The sequence below is a fragment of the Equus asinus genome, chromosome 7 (assembly GCF_041296235.1).
Source record: "Equus asinus isolate D_3611 breed Donkey chromosome 7, EquAss-T2T_v2, whole genome shotgun sequence".
Taxonomy (NCBI): domain Eukaryota; kingdom Metazoa; phylum Chordata; class Mammalia; order Perissodactyla; family Equidae; genus Equus; species Equus asinus.
Window position 1 is genome coordinate 61,000,267 of NC_091796.1, and position 17,611 is coordinate 61,017,877.

Here is a 17,611-nt window from a genome sequence, read left to right on the forward strand (position 1 = left end):
GGTATAGACAGGTATCTGATGAGAATGCTAGAGATCACTTCTTGTAAATACAGGTCTTTAAAATCTCTTACATATAAAATGCTTTTATGTAAAGACATGGGCTATATCTCAGTTCTAATTGTTAGATTTTCTCAGCATTAAAAATTAACTCCAATTCTATTAAAAATTAACTCCAATTCATAATATAGAATTACATTTTGTACAGAGAGTAGTTCTCTATCTGAGGTCCATGAAAGTACAAGATAGGGACCTACAAACTATAAAATTTTTTTCAATATAAAAATCAAATAGTGGGGCCGGCCCCGTGGCCGAATGGTTAAGTTCGCACGCTCTGCTTTGGTGGCCCAGGGTTTCACCGGTTCAAATCCTGGGTGCGGACATGGCACCACTCATCAAGCCATTCTGAGACGGCATCCCACATGCCACAACTGGAAGGACCCACAACTAAAAAATACACAACTATGTACTGGGGGGCTTTGGGAGAAAAATAAAATCTTAAAAAAAAATCAAATAGTTTTTCTTGATGACCCTTCTTAGGCTAACTAAAATGTCAGCTGTCTTTGCTTTTCGATCGAACTGTATGACCTTGGGGGGACTAACAGTGACTCAAATCAACCAGAATTTTTATCGAATGAAGATGGTAAAAATAAATTATTTTTTTCTAAAAGAATACCCTCTTTAAAATATTAATCTTTGAAATATGGTTTCCGTAGGGGAAAATTACCTAAAAAAGAGCTTGAAGGTATACACATTGGTACACAATTTCTCTTTAAATCTCCATGATAAATTTATGCACCAGATAATATCATCTTAGTTCATACCCAGGGATAAATTCACCTGATCAACATCAGAGAGGAAGTACACAGTAAAATTATGACTAGAACCCAGATTTTCTGATTCTAGGTCCAGTGGTCTTTCTACTCACTCATCTGTACAACTTGTGTCATTTTCCTAACCTCTAATTTTTCTATCTCCCAAGGATTTTTTCCTCTTTCCCAACTCTCCATATTGTTCTTAAAACCTAATGCTTTATATCAAATATCAAGAGTATATTAAACTTCAAGTCAAGTTTGTGCTTATAAATAAAATCTTCACAGAATAAAAAATTTTCCCATGTTATAATTGCTTAAATCATTTCAAACTTCCCTCCCTCAAAACCTAGTAGAATGCTTACAGTACTCTAGTTGTGAGTACTTCCCATCCTTCAATTCTAAACAAAAATTCTAAACAAAAACTTCTACGAAACTAGGAGTAAGGGACAACAATATAAAAATCAGGCTAAATATTATTTAGTAAACACTGACATTAAAAGACTGAGCCCCTTCCTGCCTCCTGCTTACCTACCCCCAGCCAAAACAGTCAAACTCAACACTTCCCCATGCCCTGTTCACCTACCCCAGCCAAAACAGTCAAACTCAACACTTCCCCACTTCCTGCTCACCTACCCCAACCAAAACAAACTCAACACTTCCCCACTTCCTGCTCACCTACCCCAACCAAAACAGTCAAACTCAACACTTCCCCACGCCCTGCTCACCTACCCCCAGCCAAAACAGTTAAACTCAACATCTCCCCCCTCACATCCAAGGGGAAAAATGAGAAAAGAAGACATCCCTGGAACTGTGTTTCCTGCTGTTACATATCCCACACCAGATGGCAACTCCATTTCCTCTAGGCTCAAGCACAGACATGTTCTGCTCAGCTGCACATGCCCAGAAATATTTCTCAAACTATGTCTTTTGTTGGATGGCATAATTGAGTCTCTACAAGCAAAAAGCTAGAGGCCATGAGTGCCTGGTGCCACCCCTCTATTGTCACCTCTCTCTTCAGGACTTGAAACTACTAATGGTGAAACTACTAAATACCAAGGAAGGCTGATCCTTCTGGAAGTGGACTCCATATACTGCTGTCTTTCTGCTGACCACTCAGTCATTCATGGCTCATTACAGAGATCTGTCCAACACTGCTACTCTGGTAACTTGGGACGGTCAAGTGGCTAAGAGTGTATAGAACAGAACCTTCTGCTCCTGTCCAAGTCCTCCAATGCAAACTGTTAAACAGTGGCTGCTTTATGACACAGGATGATCTTAAGCTCCCAAATTATAAATGTTTGTAGTACTTTAATTCCATTGAGTCTGATTTTCAGAAACCCCAAAATATTAATTTGAATACAAATTAATCTAAGTTTGGGTGAACTTTGGATACTTGACAATGGGAATAAAAAGAACAAACATGCTACTTCTGATAAAAGACATAATTCATGAATACACAATATACCTGATATTTTGGTGGTGAACTGATTTGTTGCTGGAGGTCCAAAACCCTTAGCTGTGCTAGCTCGGATGGTAAAGGAGTATGTGGTTCCCGGATACAGTCCAAAAAATAGAAAATGGGTTTCATTTCCCAGTTTTGAAACTCTTCCACTTTGATTGGATAAATCTATTTCTGGGTCAAAGGAACTGACTGCTTTGTAGGTGATCTGCAAGAGAATAAGAATGCGATAAAATATCCGGAGCAGATGGACCAAGACTGCATCTTTATCCAGTAACCCCTCTGATGTACACACTGTCAGACACTTTATGATGAGCTCTCCTACTCACTTAGAGTCTTCAAATCCTGGGTCCAGTGAAGGGGCACAGGAACTCAGCCAAAACTGTTATGAGTTATTACTTTTATAGACAGAGGAACTGAAAGCCAGTAGATTAGAACATAAAGGATGAGCTCAGGTTTAAGCTAATTCCTTGACGTTGTTTGCTTTCAAAATGTCATTTTTGAAAACTACATTACAGTTGGCTTAAAACAAAATAACAAAATATACAACTAGCTCAAACAGATAAGGACCTGACAAGGGTAAGGCCTCATCTCTCATTCAGTGCCTATAGTTTGGTTTAGCGCTGAAGAGGATTACTGTCTACTGGGAATAAGGACACTTTTAAAGGTTTTCATCAATGTGGGCAAAGATATCTGCTCTAAAAATAAATCCTAGACATGTGTCAGTAGCTCTTGATACTTTGACTGTGGTGCTTATGATGGGTCATATTTAATTCTTTTCTTTAGAGCAATGCTGTCCAATAGAATTTTCTGTCATGATGGAGATGTTCTACTCTGCTCTTTTCAATACAGTAGCTGCTAGCCACAAGTGGCTATGGAGCACTTGAAATGTGGCTAGTCAGACTGAGGAGCTGAAAATTTTATTTTATTTAATTTCAATTAACTAAAATTTAAATTTAAACTTCCACGCGTGACTAGGAGTTGCCATTTCGGCCAGTGCCACTCTAGAAGGTTTCATGATATCTGCCACGTAACAGGTATTCAAGGCACATTGGATTGAGCCTGGAATGTGTGAAAATAAATATAGCATAGGTGCCTTTAAATTTTGTCCTTTCAAATGATTTTTTAAAGAATTTCACTATAAGTAGTTCATCAACTATTCAAGAAAATGCATTTTAGTGGTGATTACTAACTTCTGTCGGTTGTAATGACATAATTTTTAAATGTGGCATATTCAAAAGTTTTAAATTGCAAAACTGAGCACTTTTCTTGCTTTTAAATAGGTAAACTTACTTATAATTTATGTGCATGAAGACTAACACTGTTATTATACAAAGTGATAATTGACATTCTTTCTTCTTATATTTATACCATGTGATTATAATTAAGGAGACCTCTCTGAAAGAATATTTAGATTGAATCAACTAAGCTTTGGCAAGAAAACGTTTGCTGTATGTATTAATCACTGCAGTGCATGACACTATCAGAGTCAGGCAGCACATCTGTTGGTAACCCTCTCTCAGACTTCCCTCACGAGGTTACTCTAGTCAAGAGACAAGACCATGTCTACCACCCAGCTGCTGTGGGAGGGACTTCAGCAACAACGGCATTGCCATGTGCTTAGTTGCTTAGTTTCACCTCTATTCTGATGCCCCCAGAGAAAAGGGTGGTTCAGAGAAGGCACATCTAAGCTATGACAGCATACTGCTCCCCCAAAGTTTATTAATTAATTAATTCACCCATTCAAAACATATTCATTGCATGCTTCTTATGTACCAACCACCTTGCTCTGAGTTGGGATGTCATAGGTGATTCAGACATGGTGCCTGTCCTGGAGGAGGTAACAGTCTGGTGGGGAAGGAGAGAAGCATCCAGCAATTATGATACAGTATAATTAACATAAGAACTAGCACTGCCCGCCAGGGCTAGGTTAATCTTACTCGTTTTACTGCCTTACTAAAACGTTCAATGGGACACAAATGCTTACAGGACAAAGTCCAAAACCCCTAGCTTCGTGTTTAGGCTATGCCTAGACCTTCCTCTCCAAACTTATTTCTGAATACGTGATATGACGACATTAGATGTTCTTCTGTCCTGACCAGGGGATAAAGATTCACTGCCCTACAAGCACTGGGCTTTTCTGACACTGCTTTTGCTCATAAACTTTCACTGGCCTGGAACATGATAGTGTTATCTCTGTTCTGTTTTCTCCATTATGATCTCAGATTCATTCATTCCATTCAAATATTGATCGAATGTTGACATTCTGTGAGCCCTGGGGTCAGCAGTAGATGAAGGCCTTGCCGTCAGGTAGCTAGGAATCTGGACTGGGGTACGAGGGAGCTAGGGAGACATACGATGAGTAGATTAATAAATTTTAAACACTGCATTCCAAGGAAGAAACAAACTGGGTGCTAAGATAAAGAATATTGTCTGGGGAGAAGGGTACATACACAGCCATTTAGAATGGTTGGGGAAGGGCCCACCGAGGAGACGTCAGTGAATCTGAGAAGACTTAAACTTTGTGAAGGAGCCAGCCATGCCAAGAGTTTGGGAAGAAGAGCCTGAACTAAGGCTGTAAAGCAGGAGCGTTCTGGGCACAGTTAATGGACAGAAGGGAGGCCTGTATGGCTGCAGCCCAGAGAGTGAGGTGACTGTGGTTCACGGGGGGGCTGCAGAAGGGGGCAGCGACAACAGCATGCAGCATCTGTATTCCAAGAAACGAAGCATGGATACATACAATGAGGGGACTTCGAACATTTTAAAGTGTGAAAACAAAATGATCTGCTTTCCCTTATAAAAACATCATTTTGGCTGCCAGGTGGGGGACTGATTTGATGGAAGGGAGCAATAAAGGTATTTGGGAGACCACTAGGAGCTACTGCAGAGCCCACGGGGTAAAGCTATAGCACAGGTGAGAGAATAAGTGGCTGGGACCACAGTTGGGGCAGTGAGGAGGGCAATAAATGAAAAGAATTGTCATATTTTAGAGACAAAATGGACAGAACTCAGTGATGGACTGGATGTGGGGGAAAGATGGAAAAATCAAGGATAGGTTAGATGTTGTGGGCTTGAGTAAAAGATGGCTCCACTTACTGAACTGGGATGGAATGAATGAAGAGAAGTTAACAGTTGGATTGTGGACATATCAAGTTTGAGATGCCTATGAAGTCAAGCAGACATACTGTGTATGACACAAAACTGGGGTCTGAGAGCTCTGGGCTGGAAATCGAGACTTGAGGGTGATCAGCACTGAAATATTATGGTTCAGGAAAGGATGAGGCCACTGGGGAAGGGATTTTAGGGGAACATGCATATTTAATATAAGGTGGAGGAGAAGAAGCCAACAGAAGAGCCAGAAAAGTGGGAAGGAAGCCAAAAGAGAGAGAGCTGTCATAGAAATCAAAAGAGAAAAGAAAGTATTTTAAGAAAGAAATGCTTTCAAAGATGCTGTTGAGAGTTCTGGTGAGATTGGAACAAAAAGGTATCCATTGATGTCTCAGCCAGAGTTCCCATGTTACTTCTCCATAAAGCCCCCGACACCTGACCTAACAGTCACTGCATCCGCTGAATGTCCTCTGTTGCAACTGTGTCCATACAATTCACCTGGCAATGATGTTGCATTATGATTGCACAACAGGCTCTAGGAGCTCTTGTATAGTCTTAGATTGTGATTTACATATGCCAAAGGAACTGGAACTCTTCATAGAATTGTCTCTTCTTTCTGAGGAGTGACTGATGTCTTATTCTTCTTTCTGATCCCACTGTGATCAGTAAATATTTGGCACTTAGTATATATCTTCCTACAAAGACTACTGGGGAGAGCAGGTGTGAGAGCTCTCACACAAATGCTCACACTATAGCAAGCAGGATGTCTGCTCGACTGGCACAGAATGTAAAGCAAAAAGCAAATGCTTTATCAAAGGACTTGCTGTTCTGCTGGGGCTGCTGGGTTTGTATTTGCCTATAGCCATGGAGCTGCAAGATAAGCCAGGCCCAGGGTTCTTAATTGTCTTTCAGTCACAGCCCTTTGATAATTTGATAAAAATTATAGAGCTTCTCTTTTCTACCCATAAAAACGCACATATACACGAATTCATGCACTCCTAAAAACTATGAATACTCTCCCTCACCTGTAACAAATCCCTAACAAACAAATATGTTGTATATTTGTGGACACAAATCATCTGAAAGTTTATGGATTCCCCTCAAACATATAAAGCTCTGGGAGACTGAATTCTAGGGATAAAGAAAAGATCCTCAGGAACAGGGGCAATCTGGCTCAAGAACTCCACTGCCCGTTGCAGAGATGATGCTCAATAAGCATCTGCTGCCCTGAGCAGCAGTTCTCAAGGGCGCCAGGATATACCTCCATGCTCAAAGCCAAATGCAGCATGTCCTTTGGGCATTTATTTCTTCACTGTTCATTCAACGAGTGTTAATTAAGTGCCTATTAAGTATCAGGCTGCAGAAAAGCAGCAGGAAACACCCAGAAGGAAAGTTTGGGACTGCTTTCACACTTGCACTGCATCACCGGCTAAGGGCCAAAGCAGTTTTTTTTTTTAACTTTTTATTAAGATTATGATAGTTTACAACCTTGTGAAATTTCAGTTGTACATTATTGTTAGTCCTGTTGTAGGTGCACCACTTCACCCTTTGTGCCCTCCCCCACCCCCCCTTTCCCCTGGTAACCACCAATCAGTTCTCTTTGTCTATATGTTTAACTTCCACCTGTGAGTGGAGTCATACAGAGTTGGTCTTTCTCTATCTGGCTTATTTCACTTAACACAATACCCTCAAGGTCCATCCCCGTTATTGTGAATGGGACGATTTTATCCTTTTTTTATGGCTGAGTAGTAGTCCATTGTATATATACCATATCTTCTTTATTCAATCATCAATTGATGGGCACTTAGGTTGCTTCCACATCTTGGCTATTGTGCATAATGCTGCGGTGAACATAGGGGTGCATGGGACTTTTGCAATTGCTGATTTCAGGTTCTTAGGATAGATACCCAATAGTCGGATGGCTGGGTCATATGGTATCTCTATTTTTAATTTTTTGAGCAATCTCCATACTGTTTTCCATAGTGGCTGCACCAGTTTGCATTCCCACCAACAGTGTATGAGGGTTCCTTTTTCTCCACAACCTCTCCAACATTTGCCACTTTTTGTTTTGGTTATTTTTGCCCTTCTAACCAAAGCAGTTTTAATGAAGCCTCTATAGGGAACACTCACGTTCCAGTGTTGGATCTAGGTAATGTTATGGGATGACTCAAGTCAAAAGCAAACTGAAAAGCAAACAACATACCTAGGGGTTAAATTTAGATGAGATGGAGTCAACTGCTGTTTTGTTGGATGATTTCTGATTTGTATGTAAGTGCCTGAAATATTCCAAAAGTATCTTCCCCTCCTCCACTTAAAGTTTCAAATTCTAAACTGAGGGATTCATAGAGAACCAAAATGTAATAAGACATAATCTTTGACCAGGAGAGGAACCAAAATCTTCTAGGGAGTGTGAGTTGATTGTAATTCCATTCAGCGTTAAATACAGTCCTTTAATGGAGGTCCAAGCAATCAAAGGAACAAATAATTAAGTCTGATTTCAGGGAAGGAAAGGATCTAGGATGCTTCAGGGAAAAGTACAGTATTTGAGTGAAACACTGAAAGATAAACAGAAGTCTCATAGGAGGAGAATGGAGGGGAGGGCATCAGGACAGAAGAAAGATATAAGCAAAAACAGGTGGTATGACAGTTGAGAAGGTTCTTGGAGAAAAGAAAATTCCATATTCATGGCTCCTTAAATTCCAGAAGAAAAACAATGGGAGATGCAGTAATAAATGTAAACTGGGATTAGATCATGGCAGCCTTCAATACTGAAACCAAACTTCTTTACTTGGCCCTAAAGTATTTATTTCTTTCTACACTACTACCTATCTCAGTCAACGGTGACTGAGCCTAGTTATCCAGGCTCGGGATCCTGAGGTGTCTCCAACTCTCGATCTGTCAACGCCCCAATTGGGTGACAAGTCCAGATCATTCTACTTTACTATGTGCCCAAGCAGCCCTGCACTTTATACTCTTTTCACACATTGTATTGATTTGCACTTACTGATCTGTTACTTATTTCATTCTCTCTATACTGAGTTGCTGATAGGGCCCTTACTTTTAGCAAGAAGGGACAACACTTTTGTATACTTTTGTCGTCACTAGGCAACTATGAGCCATGTAAATTTAGTGTGGTACAGTGGAAATACTGTGTATTTGGGAGTATTAGTGACTGATAAACTTTTGGAAACAGATGTGATACACAATGTCTAAATTTTGATAGATACCCTCAAATTACCTACAAAAGAAGTTGCAAATGTATCTTCCCATTAACAGTCTAGGCGTGCACATATTTCCCCACATTTCTCCTTAACACTTGATACCTACGAACGTAGTTTCTGTAGCGCTTGTTTTATTGCTTTCTTAATCATTAGTAAGGTAGGGTAGGTATCTTTTCACATGCTTACATGTCATTCGGATTTTTTTCCTATAAGTTGCCTGCTCTTATTCTTTGTCCATTTTTTTTCTAATGGAGTGTTTTATCTATTTCTTGTTAATCCATATCGTCTCTGTACATTACAGCCACAAGCCCATGACTGCTATAATATTGAAAATCATTTCTCCAAGTCCTCTGTTTGTATGTAGACTTTCTTTGTGGTATCTTTCATCATTCAGAAGTTTAAATTCTTCTATAACCAAATCTGTCAATCTTTTAAAAAATGACTTGGGCTTTATGTCAAGCTTAGAAAGACATATTACAAAAATGTCTTCCTTATTTTTCTTAGAGTTTAAGTTTTGCATTTAGATCATGAATCTATTTGGTATTTATTTCTGTATGATGTGAGGTGGGGACCTTATATGGCATGTTATTCTTGTGATAAAATGCTGGATTTGCTAACATTTATTAAATTTTATCCATCTATATTCATAAATGAACTTTCCCTATAATTGCTACCTTGTAAAATTTGGAAGGACATGTATCTAATTGTTAATAGTAATTACATCTGGAATGTGAAATTGGCAAGCAAGGATATTTTATTTTGACTACTTCTATACCTAAAATATTGTTTCAGAGAACAATATTAGATTTATAACTTGATAACACAAAAATGTTGATAGCTGTTGAGGAAGCGTGTAACTATAAGTCCCAGGTTTTAGGAAGATGACTCTGATAAAATGAAATGGCAGATAGGGAGGAAAGGTAGGAGGAAGGCTGGAGCTGGAACAAAGGTGGGGAATACAGAAAGGACAGGCTCGGAGAAGGCTGAAGATGGATGTCAGGGGGAAATTAGGGCAAAGACTAAGATCAGAAGAATGCTTTAATGTTGTAAATTACCGTAACTCATGACAAAAAATGATGTCGTCAGCATTTTCCAATCATTAACGGTTTGGTATACCTTTCATAAGAGGTAAAGAGAGAACTTGAGAATAACCTGAACCCATGGCATACCCATTTACATCTACAGCATTCAATCTGTTTTTTTTTCTCTCCTTCAGAAACTATCCAGTGTGCTCCCTGCCCTAAAGAACCCCTGTACCACTTGTTAGTAAGCTTTTTTCCAATTATGAAAATTTACCTCCCCTAAATTTTACCTATAGTCAAGTGTGTTTCTATGACAGAATACACTGTTCCTAAGGTCCCTCTTTCCTTTTGGGCAACTGTTCTACTTCCTCAGCATGACGTCTGCTGCAGGAGACGGGTTCTGCAGAGAGGGGACCAAGTCTGGTTCAACATCAGCCCTCAGCTCCAGGAGGAAGCTATGTCTGTCGTAGACTCTGGCACAAGCTGGGCGAATCAGAGCATGTAGTGCATCTTAACTAAAGAAGAGCTCCCTCCTGAGACCCCATGTAAGGCCTACCCAGAGGAACCTGAGACTCCCTCCCTCCTGCTTCTAGAAAACATGGGGGGAAGAGAAAGAAAGATGGAAGTCAGAAAACTTATATTTAACCACTTAAGCATGATTCACACATTTGACATTTTCCCTCAGTACCTAAAAAAATGAACCATGCTGCTCTACTTACCTATATCTGATTTTTAAAACCCTGATTTATGACACACTGACGTATCCCCATTGTCGTGGCATTTAGATCAGTGTTCAACTGGGAGATCCGGGCTGCTGAAGTCAGAGAGATTAATGGGTTCTTCTTTTAAATTATTATTCCTATTGTTTTCACATTAAAGTTACTTATTGCCCAAAGATAAATGTTCAGTAGGATCAGAAAGAATCTGGCTATTATTTTCTGTCTGTCTAGATATCAACATGTGATTTTTAGGACAGATAGACCTATTTCTTGGAACTTAACATTGGCTTCAAAGACTGTATCTTTTCTAGTAAAATATTCTGTTATTCTTAGGTAAGAATTTCCAAAACTGAGACTGCCAAATGGTCTTGGGGCCAAAATATTAACTATAGTTATTATAAGATTATAAAAGATTCTGATCGCTGAGAAAAAATTGCGAACTTGTTTAATTATAAAACTTAGCTCTACTAAAGCTGAGCCATGGATTTTCCTAACACTCAATTCTTTTACAATGAAGCAGCCAATAAACAGCATCAGTAACTTAACATGAAAATCAACTTTTTTCTTTTATCTTTTCCCTTACTTTGTTTGGCTTTCAATTAAAAACAGTACTTTTTGGCATTTCAGTACCAATTTTCAAAAGGGATAAGGAAACATACATGTGAGGCCAGCTGGGTCAGGAGGGTTACCAGTGATTACCGCCTGACAGCTGATCTGCTCAGGCTTTTGTCTGTAGTTCTGAAAGGTATTCAGGCAGAGCTTCCACAGGAGCAACTGCCGCGATTTTTAGAAACCTAACAACATATAATTTTGTTGAATTTGCATTCAAATAAATGCTAGCTTAAAAAAAATGCACCTGCTTGTTTCTATGACAATAGCCATAGTGAAATGATGCTCATACAGCTGTGATGATGACTGCCACCCCATTATTGCTGTTATTTTTCCTTGAATAATTCATCAAGTTCTTCTCTGCTTTCTATCATTCAACCATTTGATATGCCTGAGTAGACAAAACTACGTCACAGAAGTCTAAAGGGTGTTTTGCTAATACTAAGAAAACAAAAGACATTATTGTATTGTTATTCCTGTGGCAATACCTGCTGACTTTGCTAATTGGATAATCAGTGTTTATAATTCAGTAGTAAAATATTTTATAGCTAGCAAGAATTGGATTCTGCAATTGCCTCCTAATCAATATACTCTACAAAATAGCTATTGTTTTTAATAAAGGTGATTTTTTAATATTAAGTTGCATCTTTACATATAATAACATATAATCTGGAAATATTCAAATTATTATAAATATACATTCTGAAATTATACATAAGTCAAAAACTCAGTTTTAATTTTTTTGATTTTATACAGTAACCATTATAACTATTAAAGACATTCAACTTCTTAAAAGGAATGTCATTATGCATTTTTTAATACTAGAGAGCCTAGATATCATAAAAATTAAAATAAAAAATTAAATTACTAACGAATGTGTACACTACCTCATATAAAGTGATGATACCGTACGTTTGAATGGGTTCTCGCCACTGAAGAAATATCTTCTCCTCAAAGGCACTTCCTTGGATGGATTCAGTAGGAACAGCACCTGGCACTAGAAGGGGAAAAAAAAATTGATAAATGTTTGAGTAACAAACTCCCCCTAAACTAGATTTTTCTAGACTTGATAGGTTTTTAGCTCTCTATTGAGGCACAAGATTTTAATAGCACATAGATACCCTCAATTTTCTTTTGAAGATCCAAAATTTAAAACCATTTTGGTTACACCATCCTTATAAAGAAAATAATTCTATCACTTTTTTCTTTAAAGTTTGAATCAACTGGACAAAGCTCAGTAATCAGTAATCTCTCAGTAATGGGAGATGCAGTAATAAATGTAAACTGGGATTAGATCATGGCAGCCTTCAATACTGAAACCAAACTTCTTTACTTGGCCCTAAAGTCTATTTCTTTCTACACTACTACCTATCTCAGTCAACGGTGACTGAGCCTAGTTATCCAGGCTCGGGATCCTGAGGTGTCTCCAACTCTCGATCTGTCAACGCCCCAATTGGGTGACAAGTCCAGATCATTCTACTTTACTATGTGCCCAAGCAGCCCTGCACTTTATACTCTTTTCACACATTGTATTGATTTGCACTTACTGATCTGTTACTTATTTCATTCTTTCTATACTGAGTTGCTGATAGGGCCCTTACTTTCAGCACAGAAGGAACAACACTTTTTTATACTTTTGTATAGGACCTGAATAGACATTTTTCCAAAGAAGACATATTGAAGACCAACATGAAAAGATGCTCACCATCACTAATCATCAGGGAAATGCAAATCAAAACCACAATGAGATACCACCTCACACTTGTTAGAAGGGCTATCATCAAAAACAACAACAAATAACAAGTGTTGGCAAGGATGTAGAGAAAAGGGAACACTTGTGCACTGTTGGTGGGAATATAATTGGTGTAGTCACTATGAAAAACAGAATGGAGGTTCCTCAAAAAATTAAAAATAGAACTGCCATTCAATCCAGCAATTCCACTTCTGGGCATTTACTTGAAGAAAACAAATACACTAATGTGAAAGACAGAGGTACCCTTATGTTCACTGCAACATTATTCACAATAGCCAAGATATGGAAGCAACCCAAGTGTCCATCAATGGATGAAAGAGTAAAAAAGATGTGGTGTATATAAATATAATGGAATAATACTCAGCCATAAAAAGGAATGAAATCTTGCCATTTGGGACAACATGGATGGACCTAGAGGTACTATGGTAAGTGAAATAAGACAGAGAAAGACAAATACCACATGATTTCACTTCTATGTGGAATATGGAAAACAAACAAATGAACAAACAAAACAAAACAGAAACAGACTCATACATACACAGAACAAACTAGGAGTTGCCAGAGGGGAACAGGGTAAAATGAGTGAAGGGGATTAAGAGGTACAAACTTCCAGTTATAAAATCAGTAAGTCATGGGGTGGAATGTACAGCCCAGGGAATATAGTCAACAATACTGTAATAACTTTGTATGGTGACAGATGGTGAGTAGAGTTAACATGGTGATCATTTTGTAATGTATATTGAAATAGCAAATCACTATGTTGTACACTTGAAACTAACATCATATTGTATGTCAACTGTATTTCAATAAAGAATAAATATAAATAAACTTAAAAATAAAAATTAAAAAATAGAAACATTGAAAAAATTGCCTTATGTCAGGAAGAGATAAAGTGAATTGAAACAAAACACCAGGCAAGCTAATTAAATTAGGGAAGACAGTACCTCGTAGGAACTTAGGCCCAGTATCTATTCATGGAAGTCCTAGGAATTCAGGATGTGGGATATATAGCCTTAATTTCTAAGTTTGTAGAATTGAGCCCTATTCTGTCTTGTGACACTCTAAACAGTAATAAAAAGATAATTTTTCCCACATACTTTCTCATGAAATAAACAATTCAATAAAAATATTATACTACAACAAAACTCACAATGTTCAATGAATTATAGCCTTTGTGAATGGTAGATAAATAAAGTGACTCCACAATTATTTTTCTCCTCAAACTTGGTATTGTTTGACAATTACTGTACTTCTGTTTTTCTTTTCTCTTTTTTGAAGTAATTTTTGTTGTTGTTGTTAGGAAATATAGTGTGTGTGTGTGTGTGTGTGTGTGTGTGTGAGGAATATTGGCCTTGAGCTAACATCTGTTGCCAATCTTCCTCTTTTTGCTTGAGGAAGACTGTTGCTGAGCCAACATCTGTGCCAATCCTCCTGTATTTTACCTGGGAAGCTGCCACAGTGTGGCTTGGCGAATGGTCCTAGCTAGGTCCACGCAGGGGATCCGAGATGGGGATCTGAACCTGTGAACCCTGGGCCACCAAAAGGGAGTGCATGAACTTAACCACTACACCAGTGAGTCGACCCCAGGAAATACAATTTTAAATAAAAGTTTTTCTAATTAACTACATGGCAGTGTGCTATGAAACAATAGATTTTTATTTGGAAATAATGCATGCACCTCAGGGACTAGCAAGTTAATTTAAACAAACAAAAATAGAAGTTATTCTGATCTCATGTTTTGACAGAACTTGAGAGAATTCCTAGCTCATGTCAGATCCCTGTCTAAAACCCAAAGGTTTAGAGTGGGTTCATGCTCAGCAAGACATATCTATCCACTCACCTCTAGAAATGCCTGCATTTATCTCCCTCTCTCATTGATGAAAACATTACTGTTGATTGGAACACGAATTAAATGATTACCGACAAATTTACTGTTTTATTTAAAGACTAATAAAATATTTTTGTGTTTATTACCTACTAAATATCATGCATGTTGCTATAGAAGAAAAACAGATGGCTTCTTCTCTCAAGTAGTTTATAGTTAAGAGAAAAAAATTTATATATAACGAAAGAGAGAACAAGAAAGGGTCACCATGAGTTGCTTTGAATCGTTACAACAATAACAATAATAATCATTTGTTAAAGGCCCGCCTCTGGCAGCTACAAACAGCTCTCTATGTAAATTTCTTCTAACCCTAATACACCTGAGAATTGTTATTATTCTTATTTCTCAGAAGACGAAATTGAGGCTTAGAGAATTAAGGATCAGTAAGTGCAAATAATTTCAGAAGGATGAGAGTAAGACGGCTGGAAGAGTTGGAAACAGTTTTATGAAGAATCTGAAGCTTGAGGAGAACTTCAGCACGTAGGGGAGGAGATGAAATTGAAATGCAGCCAGGTGGGAAGGCACATGGGAGAGGAGAACAGACAATGAGGAAGAGCCCAGGATGCAAGGAGTGTTGCATACAGGAGCGAATTTGAGGTGAGATCTTTGCAGAATGACTGCAGTGGAGGAAAAGTTGTTAGTTCTAGAGTATGAGCCAAGAATAAAGAAGCCCTTGAAAATCAAGACTTGGAAAAAGAGAATCATTTAAAGCTCTTGTGGAGAGAGTGACATGATGCAAACGTATTTTTAAAGATTAGTTTAATGACTGCGTAGGGGGCCATTGGAATGGAAAAAGCTGGAACACAAAGAAGAGTTGAAACCATTACAGAGATTTCAGCATTAAATAATGAGGATCTGAACATAGGTCCTGGAAGTTGAGAGACAAGAACAATCTCCCATTTTGGAAGTAGAAACAACAGGAGCTACGACCAAATTAAATACAGAAATGTAGGGGAGGAAGGGTCCAGAGATGGACCTATTGACAATACCGACACCTTCTTTCCTCTTTCCCGGGAGATGAAAAAGAGTTGGAAGAAACAGAAATAGGGCTTCCAATCTCAGCCTTGACTGAGTGACTTGTATCAAACTAATACTGCTTACAAAAGTAATTGTAATAGGACAGCTATTTGAGAGCAGCCAACACAGGCAGGACTTGAGGGGCTACAAAAAAGAAAAGAGAAGGATGTGGGGTGAACTCCTCCTTTACTCTGGCTGTTTCGATGTTCTTCTTCTACAGCAATATGCATGGTATTGCACAGGTAATAAACATTCCAAAATACTTTGGCAGCTCTTTAAGTGGAACAATAAAGTGTTATTATAAACATTTAATTCATGTTATAATCAACGATCAAAGGGCATAATCAGCTGCATGAAGAAACAGAAAGTTAAACATCTATCTTCCCAGGAAAAGTAAGAGTATTCATTTAATGGGTTCCAAGGTCTTTGCCACTTATTCTGACCCCTAGCAAATGAATTTCACGGCAAATGTATGAAACATTATCACTGTATTTTATGTGCTGTAGGAACACATTGTTGTACATGACAGTCCCCTTTATAATCAGAGGAAAAGCACATTTAGATCCATGCTCTGGGATTCAAGGTGTAATTTTACTATTTTAAATTATTTTAGAGGTTTATTGCAATTGTGTATTTGCTTTTTTTGATGAGTTGCTGGAAATGTGCATGGTTTATTTGTTAAACCCTTGTTTATTGACGTAATATCCGATTACAACATTGTTCCTGTGGGAAAGTATGTTTTTCATGACCACCACCCTAATGAGGTGGTGCTAAAAGCAAGGGCAGCCTCTGTTCTGTACTGAATTTTTATCTGAACTATGAAAAATGTTTCAGAATGCCATTTAAATACATTTAAGTAACCATTTCATTTAAATTACCTGATACCCCAAACAACAACTCTTCAGTCCAACACGATAATAAAAGTTGAACAAGAACCACAGCATAGAGAAAAGTAATTATATGACTCATAAAGAATTAAAATCCTACATCTTCATGCCCTTTACCTTTTTCAGTCAATGCTTAAGTACTCAGAAGCACAGACACACATTTGTGCTGTTCAACACAGTAAGTAGTTCTTTCTTCCAGTTTCATTACAAAGATCTCAATTTAAAAGAAAGAAAAGCTGCTTTTTTAAAAGAATATCTATTTCACACAAGCATATTACTTGAAAGTACTCACGATCTTCATCTGTCTGTACTATGAGTTCTTGACTTTCCCTCCGTCCCTCAGGATTCATGAGGACGAGTTTCACACTAACGTTGGTATATGGTGAGAGGTTGGTGATTGTATGCTGGGGGTGGGAATTATCTGTATCCCAGCTTACTTCTTCCCGCACTTGTTCCTGTCCTCCGACTTGGTAACAGTAGTGAACTGTAAGATTATAACTATGGCAACGAGTTACGTTGTAGCCAAATGGCTCCCAGCGGATAGTGATTTGACGAGATTTAACTTCTACTACTTCCAGTTTTCTTGGGCCACGCATGGGATCTATTAGAAAAGAAAAGAAGAAAAAAGACGACATAAGAGAAAGAATTATAAAAGTTCTGGTGATGCCCACATGTCAAAGATAGTCCTACTTGTCCCCAGTACCTGCTCTCCTCTTCTTCCAGAGTAATAAAATCCCTAAATCACAGCTGGGCATAAGGCCACTGAAAATAAAGACTAAAATGTTCAGCGTCTTCAGCAAGGTGTGGCCATGTGCCTACATTCCAGTGAGTGGCACATAAGATGATATGTCAAGAACAGTTTCTGGGAGGTATCCTTGAAAGGAAGTGGCTCACCATCTTTGTCCATTTTTCCTTCCTATTAGCTGGATTGAGGATATGATGTTTGGAGCTCATGCAGCCATAATGGACCATGAGGTGCATTGGAATTCAAAGCAATGGTGAAGAAGGAGACAGAATTCCTGATAATCACTGAGCTATCATACCATCCCTGAACTTGCAAAATTTTTATCAGGGAGAAATACAATGCTTTTATTTAAAGCTCTTCGCCTCTGGGTCTCT

General features: G+C 38.3%; 1 protein-coding gene across 8 annotated transcripts in view; it reads right to left on the reverse strand.

Moving 5' to 3' along the window:
- The window catches only part of PTPRM (protein tyrosine phosphatase receptor type M), a 779,977-nt gene that overhangs the window by 277,722 nt on the left and 484,644 nt on the right, over positions 1 to 17,611 (reverse strand). For all 8 annotated transcript variants that reach the window (XM_044773425.2, XM_070513580.1, XM_044773424.2 and 5 more), the window contains exons 8-10: positions 16,785 to 17,093; positions 11,838 to 11,947; positions 2,278 to 2,479 (exon numbers count right to left, since the gene is read on the reverse strand). In XM_044773425.2, coding sequence (XP_044629360.2) covers positions 2,278 to 2,479; positions 11,838 to 11,947; positions 16,785 to 17,093 — 621 coding nt within the window. The remainder of the gene's footprint in view (positions 1 to 2,277; positions 2,480 to 11,837; positions 11,948 to 16,784; positions 17,094 to 17,611) is intronic.